We start from the raw sequence: 27,514 nt of genomic DNA, 5'->3' as shown, positions 1-27,514 counted from the left end.
CTGCTCTAGTCGTTCTATTGCAAACCAAGTTGACCCAGACATGAAAACCATTTTCCTCCCATAACCAAATCATGGTCTCCTGCAAAAGGGCCTGGCTATCTCCTTGGCCACCTTGGCTCATACTCAATACTTCTGATTAAACTTCTACCCCAAGTTGTTTTACAAGGTATTTTTCTAAATATAGATAGTTTTCTCCCTAAGAGGAACTCAGAGGCCAGCTGTTAAGAAAATAACATTTATACCTGTGTTATATAACAAAGGTGATCATGACAAAGCCATGACCCAACAGTGCTCTGGCCAGCAGACTTCTTCCCTACAGTGAAGTGGCAGATAGTAAAGATTTTCTACCTCTGTTGTAACTGCTCTACTCTGACACTGTAGCAGGAAAATATTCATAAGCAAGATGCAAACGAAAGGTCAGGGCCAGCTTTGGCCCCGAAGTTGTCCATATAGTTTGCCAACTCCTGCTAGACTCAGCATCAGAATCTTTGACTTTTGGGAAGACCTTGTAACCATCTTATCCAATAAGATCATTTTACAGCTGCAGAGACTAGGACCTAGCAAGTAGAGAAAAGTTAACATGAGTTCTCAAGACAGTTAAGCCAGAGTTAAAACTTCAAACTAGAAACAGGTAGTGCCCTCTCCAATGCAAGATAACTAGGCTATTTCCAGATGCTTCTGGGGATTCTGTGAAAATGGTAGAGCCATTTAAAAATGCTTCAAATATAACTTTTGGTGCAATGCATTAGTTGTATTATGTGTAACAACATCCGTAGGAAGATACAAGATGAATGTTTGGTTAAAGATTCAAGTGAGGCTCTACCAAAGAGCAGACTTTGTGAAACCAAAATAGAGCCTAGAGTGGATCCAGAAAGGAAAGCTATGCACCAAGTTCAAAGGACATCATTTTGTTTAGTTTTTAAAAAGTTAAAGGTGACATAAAATCTTCATGTACCAAGAAGAATGGTTTAAAAGGAAGCAATTGTTTTCTTTCTTCTATTAGAATGAAAGAGCAAGACTGCAGTATAACAGATAGAAAGAACTTGCTAGAGGTAACTTACAAGAGTTGAAGGCCAGAGAACGTCATAGAATTCTCATAACAATTGGATCTGGATGTTGGAATATTTCAGGGAGAGTTAGAAGGGAGGGAATAGACTGAGTTAGTGGTTCTCAAAGTCCTTTCTCTTTCATTAAGACCCCTGAAAGCTTTAGGAAAAAATCCTTCCCTGGGTCAACAGGGACACACTGGATCATTGTACTTCATGAGAACAGGACAGTTTCTTTAAGAGGGTTGTAAAGTGCAGACACAAAGTGGAAACTGTATTGGAAAAAAACAGTTGTCCAAATTGCAAAGGAACCTCCCAGATTACAATTCCTCACATTGGCAGGCATTTGGGGTAATTCATGAAAAACCCACCATTCGGGGTGGAAGTTGGAAGCCCCTTTTCAGGCGTGTGTGTGTGTGTGTGGGGGGGGTGCTGCCTTTACTTCAGTAAACACCAGGACATTCTCAAAGTGGATGGTTCCTGGTCTGCAATTTGAAGACCGAGTAGCTTGGGCTTATTCCTTCTTGAAGGTCATAGCCAAGTATTTATGAGAATCTCTATTTTACTAGCTCTGATAAGGATAACTCGTAGCAAACAGCTTGGTACTAATTAAAAATGGTGCATTCTATTCAAATACCATTTCTGGACAGTACATTTCATGAAATTATTCCAGAAGATGGTCTTAAGCCATACCTTTTCCAAAGCCCATTTTTTTCCGATTGATGAACCTTTAGTGATTATTATTTTTTATTATTATAATTTTTTTTCCAGATGACCCAGGAACCTGCACATCATGCATTACGGGATATTACATGTAAGTCTGGCCCTCTTTTTAATAGCACTAATGTTTCTGCAGTTTAAGCATTACCAACTTAATCCTAAATCAGTGATTAAAGAAAAGAGGCCCTGCAGCCTGAAGCAACTCTGCCCTGTCAGGCTATTGTTGAATAATTGTTGGATTCAGCAACAAGAGCCCAGCTGTTTTCTTGCTGGAACGGAGGCCTTCTCTTTCCTGGTTCTGGAAGGCACCCAATCTGACACTGGTGTCTAGGAATCTTACCATGGGTGACCAAGATTCATACCTTGCTGGTTCTGGACAGAACCTAACAATAGACCCAGACAAGCTGTTTCCAGATGTCTTCATGAAGAACTTGTCCTTAATAAGAGCCAGACGGCCCAGGATGAAGCCAGGTGCTACATTAGCTCTCAATCATGCCCTGGGTAATGAAAGACACAGACCACTAGGTTAAATGAAATACAGATAACCATGACCCTCAAAGTTCTCTAATACAAATGTGCAAATCAAACATGGCATGTATCAATGCCACCTGCCCTTTCCATCCTAGTCTCCCTCCCAGAATACATTGGTGCCTATCTTGGAAAAAAAAAAAAAACTAAAAAAGAAAGGAAGATAAAAGAAAGGCCCAGATAATGCATAGGCTACATAATTCCTCCCTGTCATCTTAAGAACTGGACAGTTTTGTGATAAACAAATACCTCCATTTCTTCTTTTCACCTTTCCAAAAACATTGTCAGGAACATGAGATCAATATTATTCTCCAAAAGAGAAAACTGAAGCTCAGAGAGGCTGAGTTCTCTCATGATATAGCACAGCTAGTGGTAGGGGTAGGGAGTGGGGTTGTCCAGATTTGGGTCACCTCAACTTTAATGGGCTCAATTCCAAGGAAAATTGCTCAAAATGTGGCTGTGGGAAGACATCAAAAGGGATGAGGTAGATGCGAAGGAAAGGGAAACCCAATAAGCTGAAACATTAAAAACAACCAGTTAACGTTATCATTACTTAACCTTATGGTTTTAATTCAGCTTTCCCAGAGTAGCCTATTATTCTCTGCATTGACTGTCTCTCTATATCACTGCACTTCTGACCCACTGATTTAAATTATTGTTCTATTTAAATGAGGGAGGACAGTTGGAGAAGAGACTCCCAGACTTTATAGAAGGTAGACCAGATGACAGTAAATGAGCAGAAAGAAATTTGTCAGCATATTTATTATTGGCATTTATCCAGCATATGGCCTGCCACAGATACCCAAGCAGAAATGAACAGCAGAAATGCAAGTGTTCCTCAGTGAGCTCGCATGGTTAGGGGCACAAACTTGAAGAACTGAGGAAGGAGGACTTAGACCCAAAAAAGTAGTGACCGTGCAGAAGTGGGTGAGGAATACTCTTGGGCTCTCCAGCCTAACTTTGCCCTCCTTTATTTTGACACCAGAAGACACCCCTTGACCTGCACCTACTTCCTTTGTTACCCAAGAAAGTTTGGAGCCAGCCTCATCAGCCTCTCCCGCTCACCATGGCCCACTAAGGAGCATGTTTCCTAAAGCCTCTTGAAAAACAAAAGTAGTCCTTCCTTGAATTAACATCATTTTGTTCAATGTCATTTCATTATAGCATTGATGAGGTGCCACGGGAACTTAACTTTTGTTTATATCAATTAGGCTATTTTATTATATATCATTCCACTTGAAGTTGCAGAACCTATTGACCACATTAAGTAAGGACCTACTATACACTAAAAAGAACATGACCAACATCACTAAGGGTAAAACATGCAAAATTTATTTCAAGAAACACATATTTATAACCCTTTAGAATACTTAATGACTTTGAATATAACTAATGAAACACTCTACAATAGGAGTTGGTGAGGAAGAAAGGCAAAGCCTGCCTCTGATATCTTGTTGATGCTACAGAATTCATTCAAGGGCAAAGGTCAACTTCATTCTACTCCCCTTTCAAATGAGCCTGTCATTCAATGGCGTATTCTACTATAGAATGAAAGTAACAGACAGTATGTGTAAAAATACATATACAGACAAGCTAAGGTACTTCAATATTGATGGTAATAATCTGGATACAGATATTTCAGTAAGCTACTTGAATACAATACGAAGCTGTTTCAGACTTTGTGAGTGTCGTGTGGCAAAAGCACACAAACTGTTCAAATAGACTTTGGCTAAAATTCCAGTTCCACCTTTAACAACCTATGTGATTTGGAGCACTTAACCTTGAGATACAGTTCCCCGATCTGGAAATTAAAGATATGTAATAGTTACCATGTGGGAATTGTATAGGGGTTTAAATAAGCTAATACTTGACACATAATCATTACTCCATATATAAGTTATCAGCACCCCTGTCTTTCTTCAAAGACTCCTCTCAGCTGCCCTGATAAGGGTCCTCAGAAGTCTGGAGAGAGGCTGTTCATGACTTGTTTGAAAGACACACCCAGACCAAGAGGAAGTTTTCTGCCTTAAAACCCAAATACTATATTTGTTAAAAAACAAACAAAAAAACATGTGTAGACGTACATACAGAGATTAAATTATGGTGGATAAGAGCAACACATCAATATATATAGCTTATGGAAGAAACTCTACCTTCTCCCCTAGGTTTAGACACCACTGTTATAAAACCTGTCCTCAGAAGACCTACAGTGAAGAATTGGAATGCAAAGCGTGTGATACCAACTGTGCCAGCTGTGGCCAGAATGAGTGTTACTGGTGTGAAGAGGGCTTCTTTCTCTTGGGTAAGTCTGAAAATGGCATCAAACAAAGTGAAAACGAGGCTCCGGAGCTCCACCCAGAAAAGAGAGAGAGCACATCTGATCAGTTTCAGGGTCTGCATGCGCTGGTGCCTTTTGTCCAAGGATAAGTTTTCATTTGATTTGAAAATAAACATTAGCCAGGACTACTTCCTCCTGCTTGTATTACCAAAGCATAGTCTATCTCCAAACTAATGAACACAAGAGTGAATGTGGAGGGTGGAGGGGAAGCTGAAGACAATGCTTTAGAATCGGTTACCTGGAATATTTAGTCATGACTCTTCCCTTGAGATGTAATCCATGTAATAGAGTCCTGAGCACTGTAAAACTTAAACAGGATCCTTTGTCTTAGGTTTTGGTCAATTCATTCACTTGATAAAAATAGATGGTTAGGAAAGACATATACTATGAGTCTTCCAGGTAAGGAACTAATAGTCCAGTGGTCTTGCATGCATATGGGAGAGAGAATGGGGCAGAAAGCCCCAAATGACATCCTATTGTTCTCTACATAGAGACTCATTTCATTTGCAGTTTTTCAAAACACTGAGAATGTCAAGTTCTTATTTTCTATGCTCTTAATCCTTTGATCTGAGAATCAACTTAAAATCTCAGTTAAAAGAGGGCTTCAAGAGCTCGCTTTTTAAAGACATATTTACTGCTTGAAATAAGCTAATGCCATCCTGGTCTCTTTTAAAACAAACTCAAACAAAAACATCCCTGGGATTCCCTGTAGCCTCTTTAGAACTTTGGCCCTGTGTAGAGTGCTGAGCTCCGCCCGCCAGGTGTCCTCCTGGATGCTCCTTCTCTGTGTTCTTCCGTAGGTGGCAGCTGTGTGAGGCAATGTGGCCCTGGCTTCTACGGTAACTCAGTGTTGGGTGAATGTGAGCCCTGCCACCCATCCTGTGAAAGCTGCACCGGCATTCGCTACCACGAGTGTAGCAGCTGCCGGGCAGGCCTAGAGCTGCTGCATGGGAGGTGTATGGTTCCCGTCCAGACCCAGATGGAAGACAGATTCTGGAATGGTATGTGTCTCCCGAGAGTGATCACAGGTGGCTAGCTGCCTTCTTGTCCTCCCTCCGTCCCTCTTTAACTCTTGCTTTCAGAGAGCAAGAATTGAAGGCTGGGTAGGAAAACAAAAGCTTAGAATGAGAATCAAGGTTGGGTCTCTTTGATGCTGAAGGCAGGAGAGGGAAGGAGGCTGTAGCTGACATCTGGCCAGGAGGGAAAACCCAAAAGGTCTTTTATGCTTGGTCTGGCTGCTTGAGTTTTCACAGAGATGGAGCAGACCTCTGAGCACATAAAGAGAGTCATAGAGAGAAATGGCCCAAGTACCACTTTCTCAGAGGTTTCAGGATAGCTTCCGTCATCTGTGCCTCTCTTTATTAAGGAAAAGGACACTGCCCAGTAGGGTCGGCTATTTCAATGAGGCAAGGAAGAACTGCTCTCAAGTACTGGGAACTTAAGCTAAAGGAGCTGATCTGTCTGGGCAGATTATTAGAAATTGCTGTCATTCAAAATTGCCTTGGAGAAGTTGCCCTCTCCAGGTGGGAAAGTGGGGGTCCTAACAGGGGGAAGGAGTGAGGAAGCAAGCGGGAGCTTGGACTCTCACAGGCAAGGCCTGCATGCAGGCACCCCACCTGCCTCTTCACCTCGGAGCCTCAGTCACACCCTTCCTCGCACGGCCATTGCAAACTTTGGTGGCCTCTCCACATCTGGGGTGATTAAAAAACAAAATCCTCTTCCTGCTGGGAAAATTGGACTCGCTTCCTATGCAGAGAAAACAAGAGAGGCTCTCCATTTGGTTGCGAGGCAAGGATGTGTCAGGGGGGTCATTTCAGTGCAGAAGCAACAGCAGCTGAGAAGAGGTCTGCTCAGGACGGGTTTTCTAGAGGCTGGAGAGGGCAAGACCTTGGGCGGGAGATAAGGCTCTTGCTGGGTGTCAGAAGAGGGACATCTGTGGCTGCCGTCCATGTGGACAGCACTGTATATGTGACAAAGGAAAAGCAGCTCAGAGATCGTCACAAACCCAGCAGCCAAAGGCCTCAGAGAACACAGGCTGATTTCAGAGACAGAGTTGGGAAGAAAATCATTCAGTGAAGATTGGGATATCTTCCGTGAATTATAGTTGAACCAAAATGCTGCAAATGAGTTTGTCTGCCATTCAGGCATTTAAGAGGTAGTGCTGGCCAAGGGGAACAGAGTCTGGTGCTATGTTTCTAGCTCAGAACATCTGTATTTTATCTGGCACCCAGATGATGAAAATATCCAGGGAGCCAAGAGGCAGAGCAGACTTGATCTCCCAAATGATTACACGTCCCTTTCAACTGGACTACGCACTTCGCAAGCAGAAACCAGGCCTTGATTGCTCCTCTTTGTCTGAGCACCACACCCATCCCTCTGCATTTTCTACTATCAAAATTTAATGTTTTTGGAGAAAGGAATTAGTCCATTTGGGGATTTAGCACTAGTAAAAGATTCGGGAAGCAGATGAGAATGTTTCTCATGGCTGGACAAAAGCAATAAAGTCAAGGATATGGCTGCACTTTTCCACTTCTATGATCTAGGAAATAAGACATGCAGACGATTAACAGTGAGAAAAAACTGCACCTTCCCTGAGCAAGGTAGACAGCTTCCTCAGTAGAGATCAGGCACCACTGAAACAGACAGTAAACGGGGAAAGCAGGCTATAAAGCCCTAGGAGTGTCTGAGTCAAGACCTACATCTTTCTCCCAGCTTGTTTTCCTTAAACAAACAAGGTCAAGGGTGTAACAGGATAGGCAGTGGAGGGTTCCAAAGAACAAGCCCTAATAGCCATACCTTTAAGATGACAGAAAGCAGACTGCAGTCATCCTGGGTCAACTGAGAGAGAGCCCAGACAAATCGCAGAGTATATGACAGAATGGAGCGGCCAAGGTGATACCTGCAAGGTGGTGGTAGTGTTTTAAACACACAGGCTGATCCAGATAGGGAAGGTAAGATGGGACACACTTCAGTTCTTTTCTTCACTTACACTACTCCCTCATGCAGTGATTTTCAACCTTTTTCATCTCATGGCACACAGAAACTAATTACTAAAATTCTGCAGCACACACCAAAAAATATATTTTTTGGAGCTCTGACAAAAATAGGTATAATTTTGATTCATTCACACCAGATGGCTATTGTTATATTGGCTGTTGTCATTTTTCTATTTGAAAATCTAAGGGAAAAGCAGACTGTGCCCCTGACTGAATAGTCAGGCACTGAATGTTTTATAAATTCTGGCAGCACACCAGTGTGCCTTGGTACTCCGATTGGAAACTGCTGCCCTAATGGGAACAATAAGATCGTACTTGCATCCGAAGACTATGGCCACCCCCATAGTCTATGTCAGCATGTACAGGGGAAATACCCTGGAAATAAAAATCCAACTAGAGTTCACTGAGCTCTTCTTCTACTATGGTGGCTACTCACAATGAGAGTGACAGTGGAGAAGGCCATCATTATTCATATCAACTACTAACAGAGTGAGAATACCTCCCACCCTAGTACAAGGATGGAGACTTTCCTACACATCAGACCAGCCCTGGCAAAACCTCCAGCCAAGATGAAGTAATGTCCAAAGATAGCTGCTCAGCTCTCTGTTTTTCCTGCCACTAAAATGCACTGCACAAAAGTATAGATCATCTCCAGGTCCCCTGTTCCCATCACTAATATATTGTAAAGGTTCGTCAGTCTAGTAACAGGACCAATATTAAATAGGCTGCAAATAACTTCAATAATGACTCAGGCATCACACAGAGCCACCGCTGGTGGAAATGTTCAGGGAAGGCAGGTCACGGGCTTTGAAAGAAGATAATGGCCATAGCTGGTTGGGTACGGAAACAGTTTACTTCACTACTGTTAAATCCTTCAAATTTTCTTAATTGTTTTCCCCCTGGTGGTTGCAGGAAGTTCTGTATATTTCCCCTACCCACCTAGTCCCATCACTGATGAAAACCATGTCTATAGTGGGCTCTAATTACATATTCTGATGGTAGTCTAACCAATAAAGCGCAGATATGGTGAATTATCTTTTTATCTTTGACCACATCCTAACAGTATATCACTAGCCTGTCTTTTGATCTTAATTCCTATGCTCTGAGCAAAGACTGGAATCCCAGAGTCAGTTATAAACACCAAAAGCCACTCATGTGGGAAAAAAATTTTTCCATAGTGGGGAATACATTGCCTAATAGTAGCTGAACATTAGAAAACTTTAAAGATGCCATGAAAATCTGATTTTTAGAGGGACTTTGCAGCTGTATACAGTTGCCTCAAACATGAAGACATCATTTTTATTTAATTAACCAATCAGAGTGCAGAGAACAATGTCTCTAGGTAAGTAATACAACCTTTAACTAGTGGTATGAAGGAGTCATATGTACCCAGTTGCATGGATTGTTAAATCTCCAATAACTTTATAAGTGGGTTGTACAATCATTGGCAGCTTAAAATCAGCTATGGTGGGGGTATTTATACCATGAAAATTGACAAACACACACACAAAAACAATCAAGATTTTTGTTTCATTTTTCCAAGAGCCATTTTATCTGTACAGTACTGCTTTGATGTCTACCAAATGATTTTACAATCCAAATTAATTACTAAAACATCTCTCTAGTGGGTGAGAATTAGGCAAGCCTGAATTCAAATCCTGGCTCTGTTCTTTAGTAGCTCTGTGACCTTGAACATGATACACATTCTCTCTGAGCCTCAGTTTCCTCATCTATAAAATGAGAACGTGAAATTACTTCACATAGGTCATTTTGAGAATTAAATAAAAGAATACATATAAAACTCCAAGCACATATTATGACACAATAGAGTTAATCTATTCCTTAATGCTTTAGCCTGGTCCAGTTTTAACACATGAAACACTAGTACACTTTCAAAATAGCCTTCCCTAGTTCAAGAAAGAAAGAAAGAAAGAAAGAAAGAAAGAAAGAAAGAAAGAAAGAAAGAAAGAAAGAAAGAAAGAAAGAAAGAAAGAAAGAAAGAAGGAAAGAAAGAAAGAAAGAAAGAAAACGAGGGCCTAGAGAGCCATACAGATTTGGGGAAAATAGTCCCAGAAAGAAGGCAGCATATAATGCTTAGTTGGAGCCCTAGCTGGGTGGCTCAGTGGATAAAGCATCATCCCAGTGTGCTGAGACCACAAGGTTCGATTCTCACTCAGGGTATGTACAAGAGGCAATAATGAGTGCACAACTAAATGGAACAATTAAGTGGGTGGCAAGTTGATGCTTTTCTCCCTTCTCCTTTTCTCATTCTCTCTCTCTCTCAAATCAATGCAAAAATTAAATAATAATAGTAATAATAATAATAATAATAATGCTCAATTGAGATGTCAATAACCAGTCAGAGTCCTGACTGAACCAAGAATGTGTACTTGTGAAGATGTTAAAACAGTTTTATTTATAATAACAAAAAAATCAATTAAATTATGATTCACACAAATAAATATACAAATCAGTAGAAATAATGTTTACAGGGAATATCAATGGCAAGAGAAAATGCCTATAAGATGTATAATGTAATTCAAAGTGGAGGGTCTCTCTTACCTATGCAGAAGATGTAGATAATTACACATATATACACATGTGTGATTGTACTCGCACATTCACTATAAAGAAGAGAAAGCTACGTGCCAATGTAGGTATATGCAGCAGACCTGTCTGGGTAGTAAGATGATAGGCAATTTATCTATTTTATCTTTTTTGCATTAAAAAAATAAAACACTTTATTTTTTTTAATAAAAAAGAACCTGCGCTCACTTCAAGCCCATCTGTGCTGAAGAGCCTGCCGCGGGAGCGACGAAGGTGGAAGTTTCAAATGAAAAGAGGTAACAGGGAATTAGGGAGGAGAAGGCAATCGCCACAAATCAGGAGTCTCTATGATGTTGAAACCAACCCAAGAAGCTGGGCAGCCAGGAGCGAGTGGGCTGAAGAAGTCATGAATGGAGGGGACAGCAACACAAAATATAAGGGGGTGCACAAAGGGGAAAGACTGGGAGGAAATGCAGCAGTGGAGACTTCTAGAACACTTAAAGACATTCCTGATGTGCCATTGGTTACACCTTGGGAGAGGGAGGCTAACAAGAATCTAAACCTCTGTCCTTATAGTTCTTTAATAGTCTGAAAAGTCACCTCTTACTTTCTTAGTCACTGCAGCATTATTTGAAATAGCAAAGACAGGAAAAAAACTAAATGGTTACAACAGGAGACTAAAAAAATGAAGCATGATACATCCATGCAATGGAATACCATGGAGCCATAAACAAGAACAAAAAGGTTCTTTATGGACTGATAAAGAATCGTCTCCAAAACATATTGTTACCAAAAAAAAAAAAAAAAAAGGCAATGTGATAAACAGTGTGAATAGATACAGTTCATATAAAAAGGGTGGAAAGGGATTAGGAAAGCTTCATGATTTTTGCTTTTTGGACATTTGACTCATGTGAGTATTTCATATTTAACAAAATGAAATATGAAGAACCTTGTTTTATCTGGTTGCACTACAATTATTTTTGAAGAATGGACACTACATTTACTTGGTCAAGGTGATTTTTGTTTTTGAGGTCCTATACAGTCTAGAATTTCTGCAGCAGAAAAAACAAATAAACAAAAAAACTATGATCAAGGTCAAAATTGACTTGTTGAGATTTAGTCACTAATCTTTTACCATCAAGACCCCTGACTGGGGATGACTTTAATCATTGCCCATGCTTAATTGCTGTTAACTGTGTGTACAGAGTACCCTCTAGTGGAAACATGAGGACAATATAGAATAAATTTTATATAAAGTGTATCACAGTAAAATATCAAATTGTCAGAATGTTAAATATGTAATTGTAAATATGTGTGTTTGTAGATATAAACACAATATTTTATAAAAATATGGAAAAAATAATAGAAACTCATATATTCATAACTATAGCATTTTAGTATAAAAATGATAAAAATCAGAAGAAAATCAGCCCATGGCCTGGAAATATATTAAAGATTTTCAAGGTCCTCAATGTCTGACAAATATGATTTTATTATTTTATAATAACTGCTCTTCACCATTAAGTAAGCATTCTTCTCCCCGAGCTACATTGACATATAATTGACATATAATATTATGCATTTTCAATGTGTATAACAGGATGATCTAATATATGTATTCACTGCAAAATGATCACCATCGTAAGATTAGCTAATCCACCCATTACCTCCATAGTTACTTTTTTTATGGTAAGAACTTTTAACGTCTACTTTCTTAGCAACTTTCAATTATACAATATTTTAAACTATAGTCACCTTACTGCATATTAGACCCCAAGAATTTATGCATCTTAAAACCGGAACTTTGTTCCCTATGACCACCTTCCTCCATTGTCTCCACCATCCCCTCCTCTGTTCTCCCCTCCAGCAACCCGCAATCTGCTCAGTTTCTATGAACTTGATTTTTTTTAGGATTCTACAAATAAGCGAGATTGTAGTGTTTGTCTTTCTCTGTCTTTCTCTTAGCATAATGCCTACAAGGTTTATCCATGTTGTTGCAAAGGGTATGCCTTCCTTCTTTTTATGGTTGAATAATATCCTACTGCATATACAGGGTGTGGCAAAAGTAGGTTTACAGTTGTTTGTATGGCAAATAATACAATAGTTAGTAAATAATAATACAAAAATAAACTCGGCGTTTCTCATAGTCACAAATGTAAACCTACTTTTGCCCCACCCTGTATATGCCCTATCTTCTTTATCCATCAATGGATACCTAGGCTGTGTCCATGTCTTGGCTATTGTAACTAATGCTGCGATGAACATTGTGTTATCTAAGATAGTGATTTCACTTCCCTGCGGTTCTATTCCCAGAAGTAGGATTGCTAGATCATATAATAGTGTTATTTTTAAATTTTTGAGGAACTTTCATACTGTTTTCCATAGTGACTGCACCAATTTACATTCCCACCAACAGTTTATGGGCTATTCCCTTTCTCCTCATCCCTCACCATCTTTTTGATGACAGCCATTCTAACAGGTGTGAGGTAATACCACATTGTGGTTTTGCATTGCTCTGTTGATTACTGAGACCCGTTAGCAACATAATTGTTGCTCAGCTCTCTGCTGCCCTCATTTTGAGGTTATGTGATTTGTCTGGTTAAAAGGGGCCTTCAGGGAAAGACTCAATCATGCTAAGTCATGTGGACCACTTTTACAAAAATCCTGTGATTAGCATTGCTCTACACAGGGCTAATTGAGTTCTTAACAGGTCCCCCCAGGCAGATTACATCAGTCAATCAGTCTACTGGAAAACCAGGACAAATTTTTCTTTCCAAACTGGGAAAAAGACTGCAATTCAGCATGGCAGGGTGGACAATCATATATATCTCTGTATCTACATCCATATCCACCACCTACCATTGAATCTAGTTTTCTCTGTAGCAAGGCTCACCAGCTAATTAACCATGAGTGTCATCATGGAAACCAAGCCATGCCAGTGGGTGCCACTCCAAGTATAGAGAAGTGGAAAAAGGGAGGGAAATAAAAACAAAAGCCTCAGAAATGTGGTGGAATGATAACAAATAAGGAAGTCAAGAAAGAGGGAAACAGAGGCAGAAGAAACTACCATTTGCTGAGCTGCACACTTTATACCCATTATCTCATTTAGTCTTCACAACAGTCTCAGAAGGGAAGACTCGTTTTCTCTCATTTTAGAGACATGGAAAAGTAGGATTCTGAGAGTTTAATTACTGTATCCATGGTTACCCTACAGAGCAGCACAGCTGGGATCTGAAGGCAGGTGTGAACTAGAGACCCATCTCTGCCAGACTGACTTTCAGAAAGAGAAGAAAGAAACTGTTAAGGCAAGAGAAGGAGGGAAGAAAAGGAAAAAGGAAGGAAGGAAGGAAGGAAGGAAGGAAGGAAGGAAGGAAGGAAGGAAGGAAGGAAGGAAGGAAGGAAGGAAGGAAGGAAGGGAGAATGGCAAGATGCCAACATAACAGTTGGCTGAGGATCAGGATCATTCATACCACGCATTATGAGCTAGAACTTCTTTTTCTAAATTTTCCCTCTGTCGGTCATGCTGATTACCAAACAATTGCTGAACTGTAGCCATGATCTCAATTGCGTATTGACTGAGTGATTGTCATTGAGACAATTTTGTATGCCTTTGAAACTGTCCCGTGGAGTAGCTGACTTACTTGAAAAGCCTGCCCAACCAATGCTGTTGGAGGGAAAGAGAGAGAGGAAAGAGCTCTAATCACCTGACCAACCAGCAAACTCATGGGCTGCTCCATTTTAGTGATATTTGATGATGATTGGGACAAATTTAAGGTGAGATAAATTTAGGTTGTATTCCACCATGGCTACCCTGAAGAACACAGAGACCCAAACATTGACCGATTATGAAATCTGATTCCAAAGAACAAAACAAAGAAAATAAGTTTTTCATGAAAGAAACAATGAATTCTCAGTTATCACCTTAGAGTGAAGAGAACTTACCATTGAAGAATGATGGGGAAATAAGTGATTACCTTGGACTGAAAAACTCACTCACATGGGCATGTTGACAAGCACCCAAACATTCTTAATACGTGAAAGAAGTAACATTTATTAGTTCATATATCCCCTTAGTATTGAAGGCTATCCTGTCTCTGGAAGTTTACAAAGTCTTGATAATCAATTGTAAATTAAGGAGGAAGAGCAACAGTGAGTGAAGTCCACATAATCGTAGGCCAAGACCAGGTGCCAACATTTAGCTAATGCAAAAGCAAAGGGATTCTATTTGGGGGAGGAGGGGAGGAAGAGATGAGATTCTCCATGAGATCTCTTCCAACACTGTAACACTGATTCTTCTCAGGGGAGACTGACTGCTTGTTTCTCTCCTTACACAGATATTCTGAGAAAACACCTGCCTTGTCATCCTTCTTGTAAAACCTGCAATGGCTCTGCAACCCTGTGTACTTCATGTCCAAAAGGTTCGTGTGGAGTGTGACCGGAGGTGGCAGTGACCAAGCCAATTCATTGTAACTCATGTATATTGGCATCTGTAAGGGGTTTGCAGGACTTGATCGAGTCCCATCACGTGTTCCTCACAGTGGCTACTCTGGACCCACAGGCATCCAAACACTGACCTATAATAAAGTAATAAAAACTGGCTTTCAAAGGCAGGACAAAAAAAAGAAATATTTCTTATCAAAAATTGTGATGAAGTGAGCAATTGCTTTGGCCACAGAATTTGTCAGTGTCTCCGAGTACTTGATATGTGTAGAGGTTCCGCTGCTCTTGTAGAGTGCAATAGCCAGAACGAGAGAACGTCTAGTGGAGAATCTAGGTGGGGATAGAAAACCTGTTACTGTATTTTCTTCTTCAGTTCTGGTACTAAATTTAGGGGAGCAAAACCACAAGAGCAATATGTAACAGTCTAACAAATTAATTGCTTCATTATTTATAAAAACATCAGAAATAACCTTGAATTAGGGATATATTTTATTAACATGGTGCACTAACATTGAGAATAAAGAATGTTATGCTTCTGTTAAAGTGATCATTATGTTGGAATGTGCGATACTAGTGAGATAGGATACAAAAACAACAGAATTTACAATTTAAAATGATGGGTGTGCCATGATTCTATGCCTACAAGTTTACATACCAAAATTGAAGACTCTGCCTTGGAGTTGAGGATGATTTTTACATTGTTTTCTTAACAATGGTGCCATCTGATTTTTTTTCAATTAAAAATAAAAAGATGAATCATCCACTGGATGAAAGAGATGCTACTATGTTGGTGTCCTAATGAGATAAGCTTTAGGAAGCAGAACAGAACCCACCAAGCTGTATGTGTATAACTGTAAGATGCCAGAAAAACAGGTGAAGGTGTTACTAGCCCTATCAACTAGGCAAAGGGAAGCCCCAAAGTGACCTGCACCAATGTCAGGAGGAAAGTGAAAGAAACAGAGCAATTTCCTTTCTAGAGATTCAACTCCTCTGCAAGACTTAGCATCACTAATACACATTTCGTTAAGCCTGAAATATAATACTTGGGCTTTTGGAGCAGTTAAAAAAGCTGTCGTGTGCATCAGTTCTCTGCATGGGTGTGTGCACTCTTAGGGCAGACCCATGATGACCACCTGATCGGCCTTCTTCCCTGGTTTTCTAGGTGCATATCTGTTGGCTCAGACCTGTGTGGCCTCCTGTCCCAAAGGCATGTGGCCCTCTGTGAGGAGTGGCAGCTGTGAGAAATGTATGGAGGATTGTGCCTTTTGCTCTGGAGACGGTCTTTGTGAAGAGTGCCTAACTCAGCTGGAACACCCTCTCTTCCTCCATGAAGGCAGGTGCTACACCAAGTGCCCTAAGTAAGTTTCCTTTCCTTTCACTTCCTACTGTGTTCATTTTCCTCCGTAACCTGGATACCATACCTACCAAAGAACTCTTCTCCCTGGTTACAGAGCCCACACAAGGGCCCCTTCTTGACTGTCCAACATCACCGTTGGCCATAGTAACCAAAACTTATGTAATGCAAGATGCGTATTTCTCTGTGTGTGATGATTATATGTATCATATATATTTTTACTTGTGTAAAAAATATGGGTGTTTTCTTTTTTTTTTTTTTTTACCTTTTACTTAGGATCAAGTAGTTGTCTTTTTTCCATCACAAAAGTAAGGCTGTGGAATACACGAACCTTTTCTGTTTAAAGTAGACAAAATGTAATCAAAGATAATAAATAAGAGAAAATATCTGCTTAATTACTTATTGATTCTTCATGGCTTCTTTAGTCCCCTGGTCTATGATTCCTTTACTCTTCCTACCAGTGGTCTCACCTCCAGGATTTACCCAAAAGGGAAGTGGGAGTAGCAAATGCGAAAGTACATCAGGAGATTTTCCGCGACAAGCAGCAGAAATGCCAAGCAGAGTGACTGAGACAATACAGGGTTCATTATCTCACAAAACAAAACAGTTAGAACCCCAGTATTGGTTATTTCAGTGGACAACACTTCATTAAGAACCCACAGTCTTTCCATTTTGCTTTCCCATCTTCCTTAGCTTGTCCTCCTCCGAGTCACATTGTCTGTGCCACCTCCACACATGACCACCCCATGCTGCAACAACCAGAGACAGAAAAGGACATGTTTCTCTTACTTTATCTTTTTCCAAAAGGAGAGAAAATTTCCTCAGCCTTTCCTTCACATCTCACTAGGCAGATGCTTAGGGCCAGTTTAGGCTGAACAAGATCCCCCACCCCCACCCCAAAAAAAGCCCAAACAGACTCAGAACACTGACATCCAGGAAGACTGGAGAGGGAGGCAAGAAATGAGTCTGGGGAGGCAACCAACAGAATCTATTTTAAGGAATTAGAATTTTTATTTCCCTGCTGATTAAAAAATCTTGATAAGAACAACACCTATTTCCTAATGACCTATTTGTCCTCGTTACTGAGATAGACCCTGTAGGGTTCAAACACAAGTGATGATATTTACCCTCAAGAAGCCTCCAATCTAGTGTAGAAGCCAATTATATTCAATTCAACCCTACAAATACAGATTTAGCACCTACTAGGTGTATAAAAACTGATCATGGAAGCTACGTTAAAATCAGCTGAAGGAAGTCTGAGCCTGCGACAGGCCTACAACCCAGTATGGAAAGTTTACATCAATTACTTTCACGCTTCTCAGAGCCTAAATACACAAAGGGCTAAGAAATTCCAAGGGAAAAGAAACCATTGAAAGACAGACAGCTGCTTGGGCCCTGGCTGGGTGGCTGAATGGATAAAGTGTCATCCCAGTGCACAGAGGTTGCAGGTTCCATCTCTGGTCAGGGCACATATGAGAGGCAATCAATGAGTACATAACTAAATGGAACAACTAAGTGGAACCGTGAGTTAATACTTCTCTCTCTCTCTCTCCCTCTCTGTCTCTCAAATCAATGGGAAAAACAGTGCTTGTTGAGTGTTTGTGATGTCTAAGCACTGCACTAAGCTCTTCAAATGTATGATCCATTAATCCTCACATGAATCTTCTCATCCAGTTACTATTATCTCCCCCATTTTAAAGATGAGGAAAGAGGTAAGCATACCTAATAACACACAAGTAATCCATGATGTGGTCGGGATTTCAACCTAAATCTCTTTAGCCCCGAGGTCCATGTTTTCAGCATTGCACAATGCCATGTTCTCATCCAACTGGGGTTCCTTTTTTTTTTTTATAACAGCTTTATTGAGGTTTAATTCACATACCACACAATTCAATGTGTATGATTCAATGGTGTTTAGTATATGTATGCAGTGTGCGATTGTCATCACAATCGATTTTAAAATATACCCATCATCCCATAAAAGAAACCTCAGTACCTTTTCAGCAGTTACTCCCAGCTTCCCCCCAGCCCTAAGCAATCACTAACTTACTTTCTGCCTCTGTGGACTTGCCTAATCTTGAACACCTCATATAACTAGAATGCTACAAAATGTGATCTGTTTTGACCGGACTTTTCTCCAGCATTGTACTTTCAAGTTGTTATTATTTTTGAGAAATCGCTCTTTTGGGTACAATTCATCCTAAAACAGCAACAAGATTTATAACAGGAACCCAACCTGCAATGAAACGGCATCCAGGTTATTCAGAATTATTTATAAGTCCGCATTAGTGGCCACTGCTTTATCAAATATGGTATAGATTCATGAAAGAAAAAGGTTTGAGTAGTAGCATACGTTGTTGTAGTGATTGTTCCAAAGACAAGGCCTAACCTAAGGTGTGCTGAGACTCACCAAGTAGGAACAGACTGGGAGCTCCGGTGGAAGAAGAGCGGCCCGCTTTCGGCACCGTCACTGTCGCGGGTGTCTAAAGTGTAGGCGAAGCTCCAGAGCCACACAGCTTTCCCGGGACGTCTATTTATCTGAGCCGGAAGACTTCCGGGTGAAGGACTTTGTCATAAAGTACTTTGGTTGTAGCAATTTAATACAGGTGGACATTTCTTGTAAAAAGAAACATCAGTCTTCTTAAAGAAAAGTAACAGTGAAAATAAGGCATTCACAGATAAGTTCTGCAAATGCAAGGAGAAGACAACTTACTGGGCAGAGACTTGTGTGGAGAAGGCTGCTTTTAGCAAAGTGGCTCCTTAAACAACACCTCTCACATCAGCACCTGCCTGCCTCCCGACAAGTTCCTGAGATTCATGTTTTTGAGTTAGCCTTAGTTTCTACAGGCTTTTTTTTTTTTTGCTTGAATCCCTTCCTTTCATTTCAGCGTCTCATCTGACCACCACTGACGCCCTAATGAGAAAAATATGAAAAAGGTTTCTTTGTGCTGCATCTTTTCAAATCCTGGACTAGAACTGCTCTTTGTCAGTGTCCAGAAACTGTTCTTGAGGGACCCCAGGCAGCCCAGCATTAAAAACTCCCCAGAAGTCAGAGGAGCGGTTTCACATGGCCCAAAGTCCCCAACCTCTAGCAGGGGTCCCCAAACTTTTTACACAGGGGGCCAGTTCACTGTCCCTCAGACCATTGGAGGGCTCCCACATACAGTGCTCCTCTCACTGACCACCAATGAGATAGTTGCCCCTTCTGGAAGTGCGGCGGGAGCTGGATTTAGAGCAGTGGTCCCCAACCCCCAGGCCGTGGGTCGGTACCGGTCCGTGGGCCATTTGGTACCGATCCGCAGAAAAAGAATAAATAATTTACATTATTTCCATTTTATTTATATTTAAGTCTGAACGATGTTTTATTTTTTAAAAATGACAAGATTCCCTCTGTTACATCCGTCTAAGACTCACTCTTGCTGCTTGTCTCGGTCACGTGATACATTTATCTGTCCAACCCTAAAGGCTGGTCCGTGAAAATATTTTCTGATATTAAACTGGTCTGTGGCCCAAAAAAGGTTGGGGACCACTGATCTAGAGAGTGTGGTCAGCCACGCCCTAATTTTGTTAGCATCAAGTGTCACCTGTGGTTAGAGGGGCCCACAAGGAATAACAAAGACATTCTTACTGCTTGGTAAAGTCCAGGAGTTTAGAAGTTAGTGAGGAAGACAGGCCAGGCCTCTCCTCAGGTGAGCCATTCATCATTGCCCACACAGAAACAGTGAATCCACCACATTCTCATTCAGGTAGAAGACAGGATATGTTTGAGAATGCACTAAATCCCCTTAATTTCAGGTTTCTCAAATTCAATCAAACTCTTGATGAGCACATCTTTATTATATGCGGCTTAAGTGTCTGTTTGTCGCCAATAGCTTATTGGTTGCTTGCGTAACTATACTAGCCAATGGGTGAAGTTGCCACGGCTGAACGCAAATTGAGCGGGTCGGGGGAAGGTGAACATTTGTTTGCATTGGCAATCATCTGTTTTACATAAAAACTACGTCTTAACGTAATTTCTTTTAAGAATGCCTCCTAGAAAATACAGCACTGAAGAGGAGAGAAAAGGAGCTAAAACTGCACAAAAACGGCTTTCTCAACAAAAAGAAACCACTGAGCAGAGAAAGACAAGGCATGCTTCAGTCGCAGAGCAAATGGTCTTTCTCAGCAAAATGAGACTGATGAGCATAGAGAACCAAGGCTTGCCTCAGATGCAAGACAGAAAAGCCTGTCTCGACAAAATGAGTCCCTTGAACAAAGGCAGGAGAGAAATGCAAAAAAAATGACAGAGTAATGCTGACCGAAACGCAAAAAGGATTAAAACAGTTTTCTTTGACATATGAATTAACATTTTATTATTTAAATCACCTTTATTTATTGAGCTAGTGGTGGCTTTTAAGAAATGTACCACCAGTGGTTTCCTTCATTGCACTCTACTTTAAGCAATTAAGCAAGTAGAAGGGGGAAACCCCGTGGGGCACTAAGCAAAGGGGTGTCCTCGCCGCCTGCCCTGGGTAATTCAGTTTGAATTAGCAGACACCTTTGCACAAATCATTTTAATTACAATTTATAATATCTAGAACAGTGGTCATTTCATATGACCACCGGGCTTTCTAGTAACACATATCTACCCACTGTCTTGTCAAATTCGTTTTCAAGATACTGACTTGGTTGAATAAAGTAGCAGTGTCTTGGTTCTTGTGGGGTCCTCCAAAATGGCCAAAACTGTGAGGGAGCCTGCGCTTAGCTTTCATCTGAACACCTTTACTTCCCTCTCTTTGACCTAAACTGCTTTCCTCCAATATTTCTTTCTTGAAACCACATTAGAAATGTGACTTTTCTTCACCCTTGTCCTATTCCTTCCTGACACATTCAATGTATTTTTGTTTACTAAATACAAGAAATTAATGACTGAAAGAATGATTAAATGGATGTGAATTAATTAATTAAAACCTCAAGTAAAGATGCTTTATAAAAGGGGCCCTTTATTGGCTTTAGGATTCAAAGAGGACTCTCTAGAATAGATTGAGTTATTTGCTGCAATTCTTTACCTCTCCCTGTATCTATTTCCTCTGCCTGTAACTTTGTATCAACCTCCATGAGAGGCAGAATAGACTCACTGACCCTTGACTTTGAGCTGGGTTATTTGACCGGCTTGTTATCCAATGGGATGTTAGTGGAAGAGAAGCCAGGGCTTAAAATGTGTTTGTGTGGTCAAACTTGGCCTCCTCTGCTTCTGTCAAGGCTAAGAGAAAAGCATGCCCCAGTAATCCCCTCTCTAGGATCAAGGGGCATAAAGAAACATGTACCCAATTTATAGCTTGGAGTCAAGCTTCCTTCCCCCAAAGTGCATGCCTGAACTAATCCTATAATAGTCATGTCTTTCTCTCTGAGTGCAAGCTCAGCCTACAGATATATGAGTGACAATGAGTTTGGGCTGTTTTGACACACAGCCCTATTATTTCAATTGCTGATTAATAGAAGGATAATTCTAGAAAACAATTGGAAGACATACCTAGACCCTCAGGAGTCCATTGTTTCTAAACTGGTTTATGATTTTACCACTTTTTCAAGTTCCATCTCTTTCCTTCAATTTTTTCCTTCAAAGAAACATTGTCCATACTTCTCTCATCTCCAAAATATATTTGAGAGGGTTGGAGTTTTTCAAAGTAACTGTGCTTACACCAGTGAATGATTTCTGTAGTGGATAGTTAAATCATTCAGAGGTACAATGTGTATACAGACATCAAATTCCACCTAGAAGAAGTCAATCACCCAACATATACTCCAACAGCAGTGCTCCAAATGTTTTATGCTTTGTGCAAATGTTATGTGTTTGAAAAAGCCATCAGATCTTGGCTAGGAATACCCACAAGCAAAGGTGCTTCCAATTTTACAAGGCATTAACTCTTCTAAGCCTTTTATTTTTTTAGCAAGTGAGAAAAAGACAGAGACAGGCAGAAAGGGAGAGAGAAGAGATGCATCAACTCGTAATTGTGGCACTATGGTTGTTCATTGATTGCTTTCTCTTACATGCCTTGGCCAGGAGGCTCCAGCCAAACCAGTGACCCCTTGCTCAAGCCAGCGACCTTGGGCTTCAAGCCAGTGGCCTTTGTGCTCAAGTTGGCGACCTTGGGGTTTTGAACCTAAGTCCTCAGCGTCCCAGGTCAATGCTCTATCCATTGTGCCATCACCTTGTCAGGCCGAGCCTTTTAAAAGTATTTTTTTTAATTTGCTAAATTGAACTTTTATTTAAAAGTGTATTAAATTGAATAAAAAGCATTTTCTACACTAATGTAAGGCTCTAGCAAGAAAAAAATAAATGAAAATTAAATAAAATAAGGGAGTCAGAAAATTACTAAGGTTTATACAAATTAACCAGAGCGCTTTCAAACAAACCAAATTCACAAGAATGATAGCTATCGCCTTTATTTTATTTTTCTGGACTTGATTGTTGACCATACCTCCTCAGGAAACCTGATGGATTCATTTGATCAACAAAAGCAGCAGGCCTTCATTTTCAGCCCTAACTCCTTTGCCACCTGCTGTGAATTGTTTTCCCTACTTGGAAGGCTTCCCCACTTGCTCTCTCTTCTCCCCACAGGGGCTTCTATGCAGAAAATGGCACCTGTGAACACTGTAGCTCCCTTTGCATAACGTGTGAAGGAAATGCCACCAACTGCCAGTCTTGTAAAGGAAGCCTCGTCCTGGACCAGGGAGTGTGCCAGGAAACCTGCCCGGAGAGGCACGTGGCTGTGGAGGGAGTGTGCAGGCACTGCCCAGAAATGTGTCAGGAGTGCATCCATGAGAAAACATGCAAAGGTACCTGGGAGCTTCCCAGGGGAGAGTGTGGCTCTTCCAAGCCACCCCACTGGGGGCCAGCTCTCTGAGGGTGGGGTATCCAAGCAGAGCTGAGGGCACCAGTCTCCCCACCCTTACTGAAACTTACCTACCTCAGTGCACATCACTGAGAAAAGTTAGGGCAAGATAAAGCCTTTCCATATGGACTCTGCAAATTAAGACAGACGAGCAACTTTTGCATGATTTCTTCCACACATGTATACTGAGCATTTAGGGTGGAATGCCCCACACTGTCCCAGGTTGACAATACTGTACAATTGACTATTGTTAACTCTAAGAAGAGCACTCTAGCTAGGAATTTTTTCTCTGGAACTATCTCCCAAGAAAGGCTAATTTCCTCTCCAGACTAAGGCAGACTCATTTAGTTGGTGCTATCCTATCAAAAGAATTCTCTTGGTGTAACCTAAAGTGTTTTCCAGAATTCCACACACCCCCACCAAAATAACGGAATGAACACAAACACACAATATACTCCTCATACTGACTATCCATGCATATTTCATTGGGCTACCCTACAAATAAAAAATTAACTAACTCAAGAGTTAGTTAGAATAAAAAATTAACTAACTCAAGAGTTTGCAAACTGCTTCCTATATTAAATAGAGCCAGAGGTGTTCAATACAGCTTGAAAAATCTGTTAATGCTTTCGAATTTTTGGAACAATCCCTCCAGCATCTCAGCTGCCCTCGTCTGCCACGGCACTACAATTTTTTGCACCTCCAAGGGGTAGATCCCTTCAGGATGTAAACCCAGCACCATCTAAACAGGCCTCCATATGTGATCTCCAGCTTAAAGGCAGGGCTTTGGGGGGCATGGATGATCTGCCCTGGCTGAGTGGAGATGGGACAGGTGTGCACGCGGGTCAAATGAGCCAAAGTGGTGGGGGATGGGCTAGCCACCGTGCAGGGAATGAACTCCTTTCTCCTGTCTTCCTGGGGATAACTGCTGTTTCCCCTCTCCCCAGAGTGCATGCCTGAATACTTCCTATACGAGGATATGTGCCATCAGTCCTGTCCCCCCCACTTCTACGAGGACATGCGCCAGTGTCTCCGCTGTCATGAAGACTGTCTGGAGTGCAGCGGCCCCTCGGCAGACAACTGCGACCTCTGTGCTCAGCCATCCTCCGTTCTCTATGATGGGCAGTGTTTGGACGAGTGTCCAGCAGGCACTTTCTATGAAAGGGAGACTAAGGACTGCAAAGGTAAAGCACTCGGGGCACATGCCCGAGCGCCAAATCCCAGCAAGCCTAATGGGGTTATGGGTTTTCGCCATGCCGAAGTAGGATCTGGGGTTTGCACAGTTCCAGCCCCAGAACTGTTGTCCCACCCCTTTCTCTCATATTTTAAAGTTGCTCTGATTTATTTTTTCTTTAAATGAATCATTAACTTTGATCATATAACTTCTATCAGTAATGAATTGTGTTGACCCTCCTCACATACATGAAGATTTATAAGTGATGAGCCCTCAGAACTTACCCAAAATGGAAGATTTTTCTTAAAACCTTAAGCCATTAAAACTTTATAGCAGCTTAAAGAGCGGTGCCACCGAGGACGTTCTCGTGCCTTGTCTCCTTCATTGGCTGCCTCGCTAGAGCTCCCCCTTCTGGTCACGTCACCCTAATCCGTCTCCCACTCTGCACTTGAATCCCTACGTATTCAAGAAAGAGTCGGCTGTTATTTATGCCTTCTTCTTTGAATTGGGAATGAATTCCTTGCCTTTTTTTTTTTTTTTTTACAGAGACAGAGAGTCAGAGATGGATAGACAGGGACAAACAGACAGGAACGGTGAGAGATGAGAAGCATCAATCATTAGTTTTTCGTTGCGACACCTTAGTTGTTCATTGATTGCCTTCTCATATGTGCCTTGACTGCGGGCCTTCAGCAGACCGAGTAACCCCTTGCTTGAGCCAGCGACCTTGGGTCCAAGCTGGTGAGCTTTTGCTCAAACCAGATGAGCCCGCGCTCAAGCTGGAGACCTCGGGGTCTGGAACCCGGGTCCTCCACATCCCAGTCTGACACTCTATTGACTGCACCACCACCTGGTCAGGCAATTCCTTGCCTCTTAATAGTTTTCAGGGAACCAAATTTTAATAAATTGCCCATTACTAGAGGAAATCTCATGCAAGTGAGAGAGGCATTCTGGGAAAAAGACCTCCCCCTCCCAGTTTTATTTAGATGTAATTGACATATAACACTGTGTAAGTTTAAGGTGAACAATGAGATAATTTGATATACATATGCATTGAGAAATAATGACCACAATAAGGTCAGTTAGCACATCTGTCAACACATGTAGTTTTTGGGGTGTTTGGTTTTTTTGAGGTTTTTTTGGTAAGAATATTTAAGACTTCTTAGCAACTTCTAGTGTATAACTATATTCCAGTGTATTAACTATAATCACAGGATTGACTCTAGCTAGGCAGACAGTGGAATTAACCCCCCCCCCCCGTGTTGTTTCTAAACAAACATGACATAGCTATCCAGAGGCAGGCCCCGCGAACACAGTGAGAGCTTGAGGGTGGCTCGCGTGACAGGAGAAACCTTGGGCCACTCATGGCGGAGAATGTGTACTCCGGGGACTGTTTTTCATAGGACATAAAGATGTATCTTATTCCCGAAGGCTTTCTTCTCTGGCCTCATGATCCGATATACCCTTTTGTGAGCTTATGTACACTCTTCAGTGTTGATGTCTCACCTGACTATCTGTGAGAGAGCATGGACTAAGATGGGTGGCCAGGCCAGTGTCACAGGGCGGGAGGGAGGGAGCACGTGAGGCAGGCTGTGGAGCTGGGGCATCAGCTCCTGCGAGACTCAGCAAAAGACCTGCAGTGCCATCTTATCTGTACCAGGGAAGGCACTGGGGGCAGCTTCTGGCCTTTCTCTGGTGTTCATAATAAAAGTAACTTGCCATCTAGAGAACTTTACAGGTCTCAGAGTCTTTACTATAATTAACCTAATTTAATTTTCTCATCAAGAAAGGCCTCTCGGCCCTGGCCGGTTGGCTCAGCGGTAGAGTTTCAGCCTGGCATGTGGAAGTCCTGAGTTGGAGTCCCAGCCAGAGCACATTGGAGAAGCGCCCATCTGCTTCTCCACCCTTCCCCCTCTCCTTCCTCTCTGTCTCTCTCTTCCCCTCCTGCAGTCAATGCTCCATTGGAGCAAAGTTGGCCCAGATGCAGAAGACGGCTCTGTGGCCTCCGCCTCAGCCGCTAGAGTGGCTCTGGTCGCAACAGAGCGATGCCCCAGATGGGCAGAGCGTCGCCCCTGGTGGGCATGCCAGGTGGATCCTGCGGGAGTCTGTCTGACTGCCTCCCCACTTCTAACTTCGGAAAAAATTTAAAAAATAAAAAAGAAAGGCCTCTGGTTCTCATCCCTGTTTGCCCATTGGTATCAACCAGGGAGCTTTTAAAAAAATACAGATACCTGGGCTCACTTGGACCAGATCTACTGTTGGAAACTGACCTAGGTCTCTCCCAGCAATGCTACTGTACCTGCCACCAGTCCAAAGGGAGGTGGGAACTAGAAGAAACAGGGTGACAACCTGACCTTCCGGAGAGAAGAAACAAAGGACCTGACCTGAAGATTAAGATCCAGGTCGGTATAGAGAAGCATCTGGAACCAAGCAATCTTCAAGCAGGATCTCCTCTAAGAAACACAAGGACTTGGAATCCACTCTGATCACCCCAAACTATCCCCTACAAGATAGCATAAGCATCTCTAAGATTTCCATACCTTTTTCAAGGCTCTGGGACAGAAATAGCAAGAGCTCTTGTTAAGGTCCTGGGGTCAACTCCTGACTCTGCCCTCTTCCAGCCAAGTGATTTACCACCTCCAGCCTCAATTTCCTGATAACAGATAAAATGAGATGATGATAATCACAATAATAATACTATGTGTCTATTCAAACATTGAGTGCTTATTAGGGGCCTACTATGTGCCATGTGCTCGTCAGGCCTGGAGAAGAACAGGGAACAATACAGACAGAGCCCTGCCCTATTGGAGCTTACATTCTATCAGGGAAGGCTGACTCTAAAGAAGATAAGTCAAGGCCCTGGCCGGTTGGCTCAGCGGTAAAGCATCGGCCTGGCGTGCAGGGGACCCGGGTTCGATTCCCGGCCAGGGCACATAGGAGAAGCGCCCATTTGCTTCTCCACCCCCCACCCCCTCCTTCCTCTCTGTCTCTCTCTTCCCCTCCCGCAGCCAAGGCTCCATTAGAGCAAAGATGGCCCGGGCGCTGGGGATGGCTCCTTGACCTCTGCCCCAGGTGCTGGAGTGGCTCTGGTCACGGTGGAGCGACACCCCGGAGGGGCAGAGCATCGCCCCCTGGTGGGCAGAGCATCACCCCTGGTGGGCATGCTGGGTGGATCCCGGTCAGGCGCATGCGGGAGTCTGTCTGACTGTCTCTCCCCGTTTCCAGCTTAAAAAAAAAAAAAAAGAAAGAAGATAAGTCAAATGAAAAAGCAATCAATGAACAACTGAAGTGCCGCAATGAAGAATTGATGCTTCTCATCTCTCTCCCTTCCTGTCTGTCCCTCTCTTTCTCTCTCTTCCCCTCTCACAAAAAAAAGAAAAAAGAAGTAAAAGAAAAATGTAAGTCAAAAGAAAAAATAAGGCAGGGAAGAGGAACAAGAAATTGGACAGAATGAAGCTGAAATTAGAGAGAAAGTGGCCTGGAAGGTACCATTGATAAA

General features: G+C 41.9%; 1 protein-coding gene across 2 annotated transcripts in view; it reads left to right on the top strand.

Moving 5' to 3' along the window:
* The window catches only part of PCSK5 (proprotein convertase subtilisin/kexin type 5), a 458,607-nt gene that overhangs the window by 403,783 nt on the left and 27,310 nt on the right, over positions 1 to 27,514 (top strand). Inside the window, exons 25-32 of one of the 2 annotated variants that reach the window (XM_066257062.1) lie at positions 1,818 to 1,860; positions 4,460 to 4,596; positions 5,433 to 5,633; positions 10,391 to 10,471; positions 14,510 to 14,593; positions 15,778 to 15,973; positions 22,571 to 22,788; positions 23,792 to 24,028. In XM_066257062.1, the coding sequence (XP_066113159.1) occupies positions 1,818 to 1,860; positions 4,460 to 4,596; positions 5,433 to 5,633; positions 10,391 to 10,471; positions 14,510 to 14,593; positions 15,778 to 15,973; positions 22,571 to 22,788; positions 23,792 to 24,028 (1,197 nt within the window). The remainder of the gene's footprint in view (positions 1 to 1,817; positions 1,861 to 4,459; positions 4,597 to 5,432; positions 5,634 to 10,390; positions 10,472 to 14,509; positions 14,594 to 15,777; positions 15,974 to 22,570; positions 22,789 to 23,791; positions 24,029 to 27,514) is intronic. The other variant, XM_066257063.1, reaches the window with a different exon arrangement.

This window comes from Saccopteryx bilineata, chromosome 2 (genome assembly GCF_036850765.1).
Source record: "Saccopteryx bilineata isolate mSacBil1 chromosome 2, mSacBil1_pri_phased_curated, whole genome shotgun sequence".
Taxonomy (NCBI): Eukaryota; Metazoa; Chordata; class Mammalia; order Chiroptera; family Emballonuridae; genus Saccopteryx; species Saccopteryx bilineata.
The sequence above is the reverse complement of the archived record's forward strand: the minus strand, read 5'-3'. Positions and strand labels throughout refer to the sequence as shown.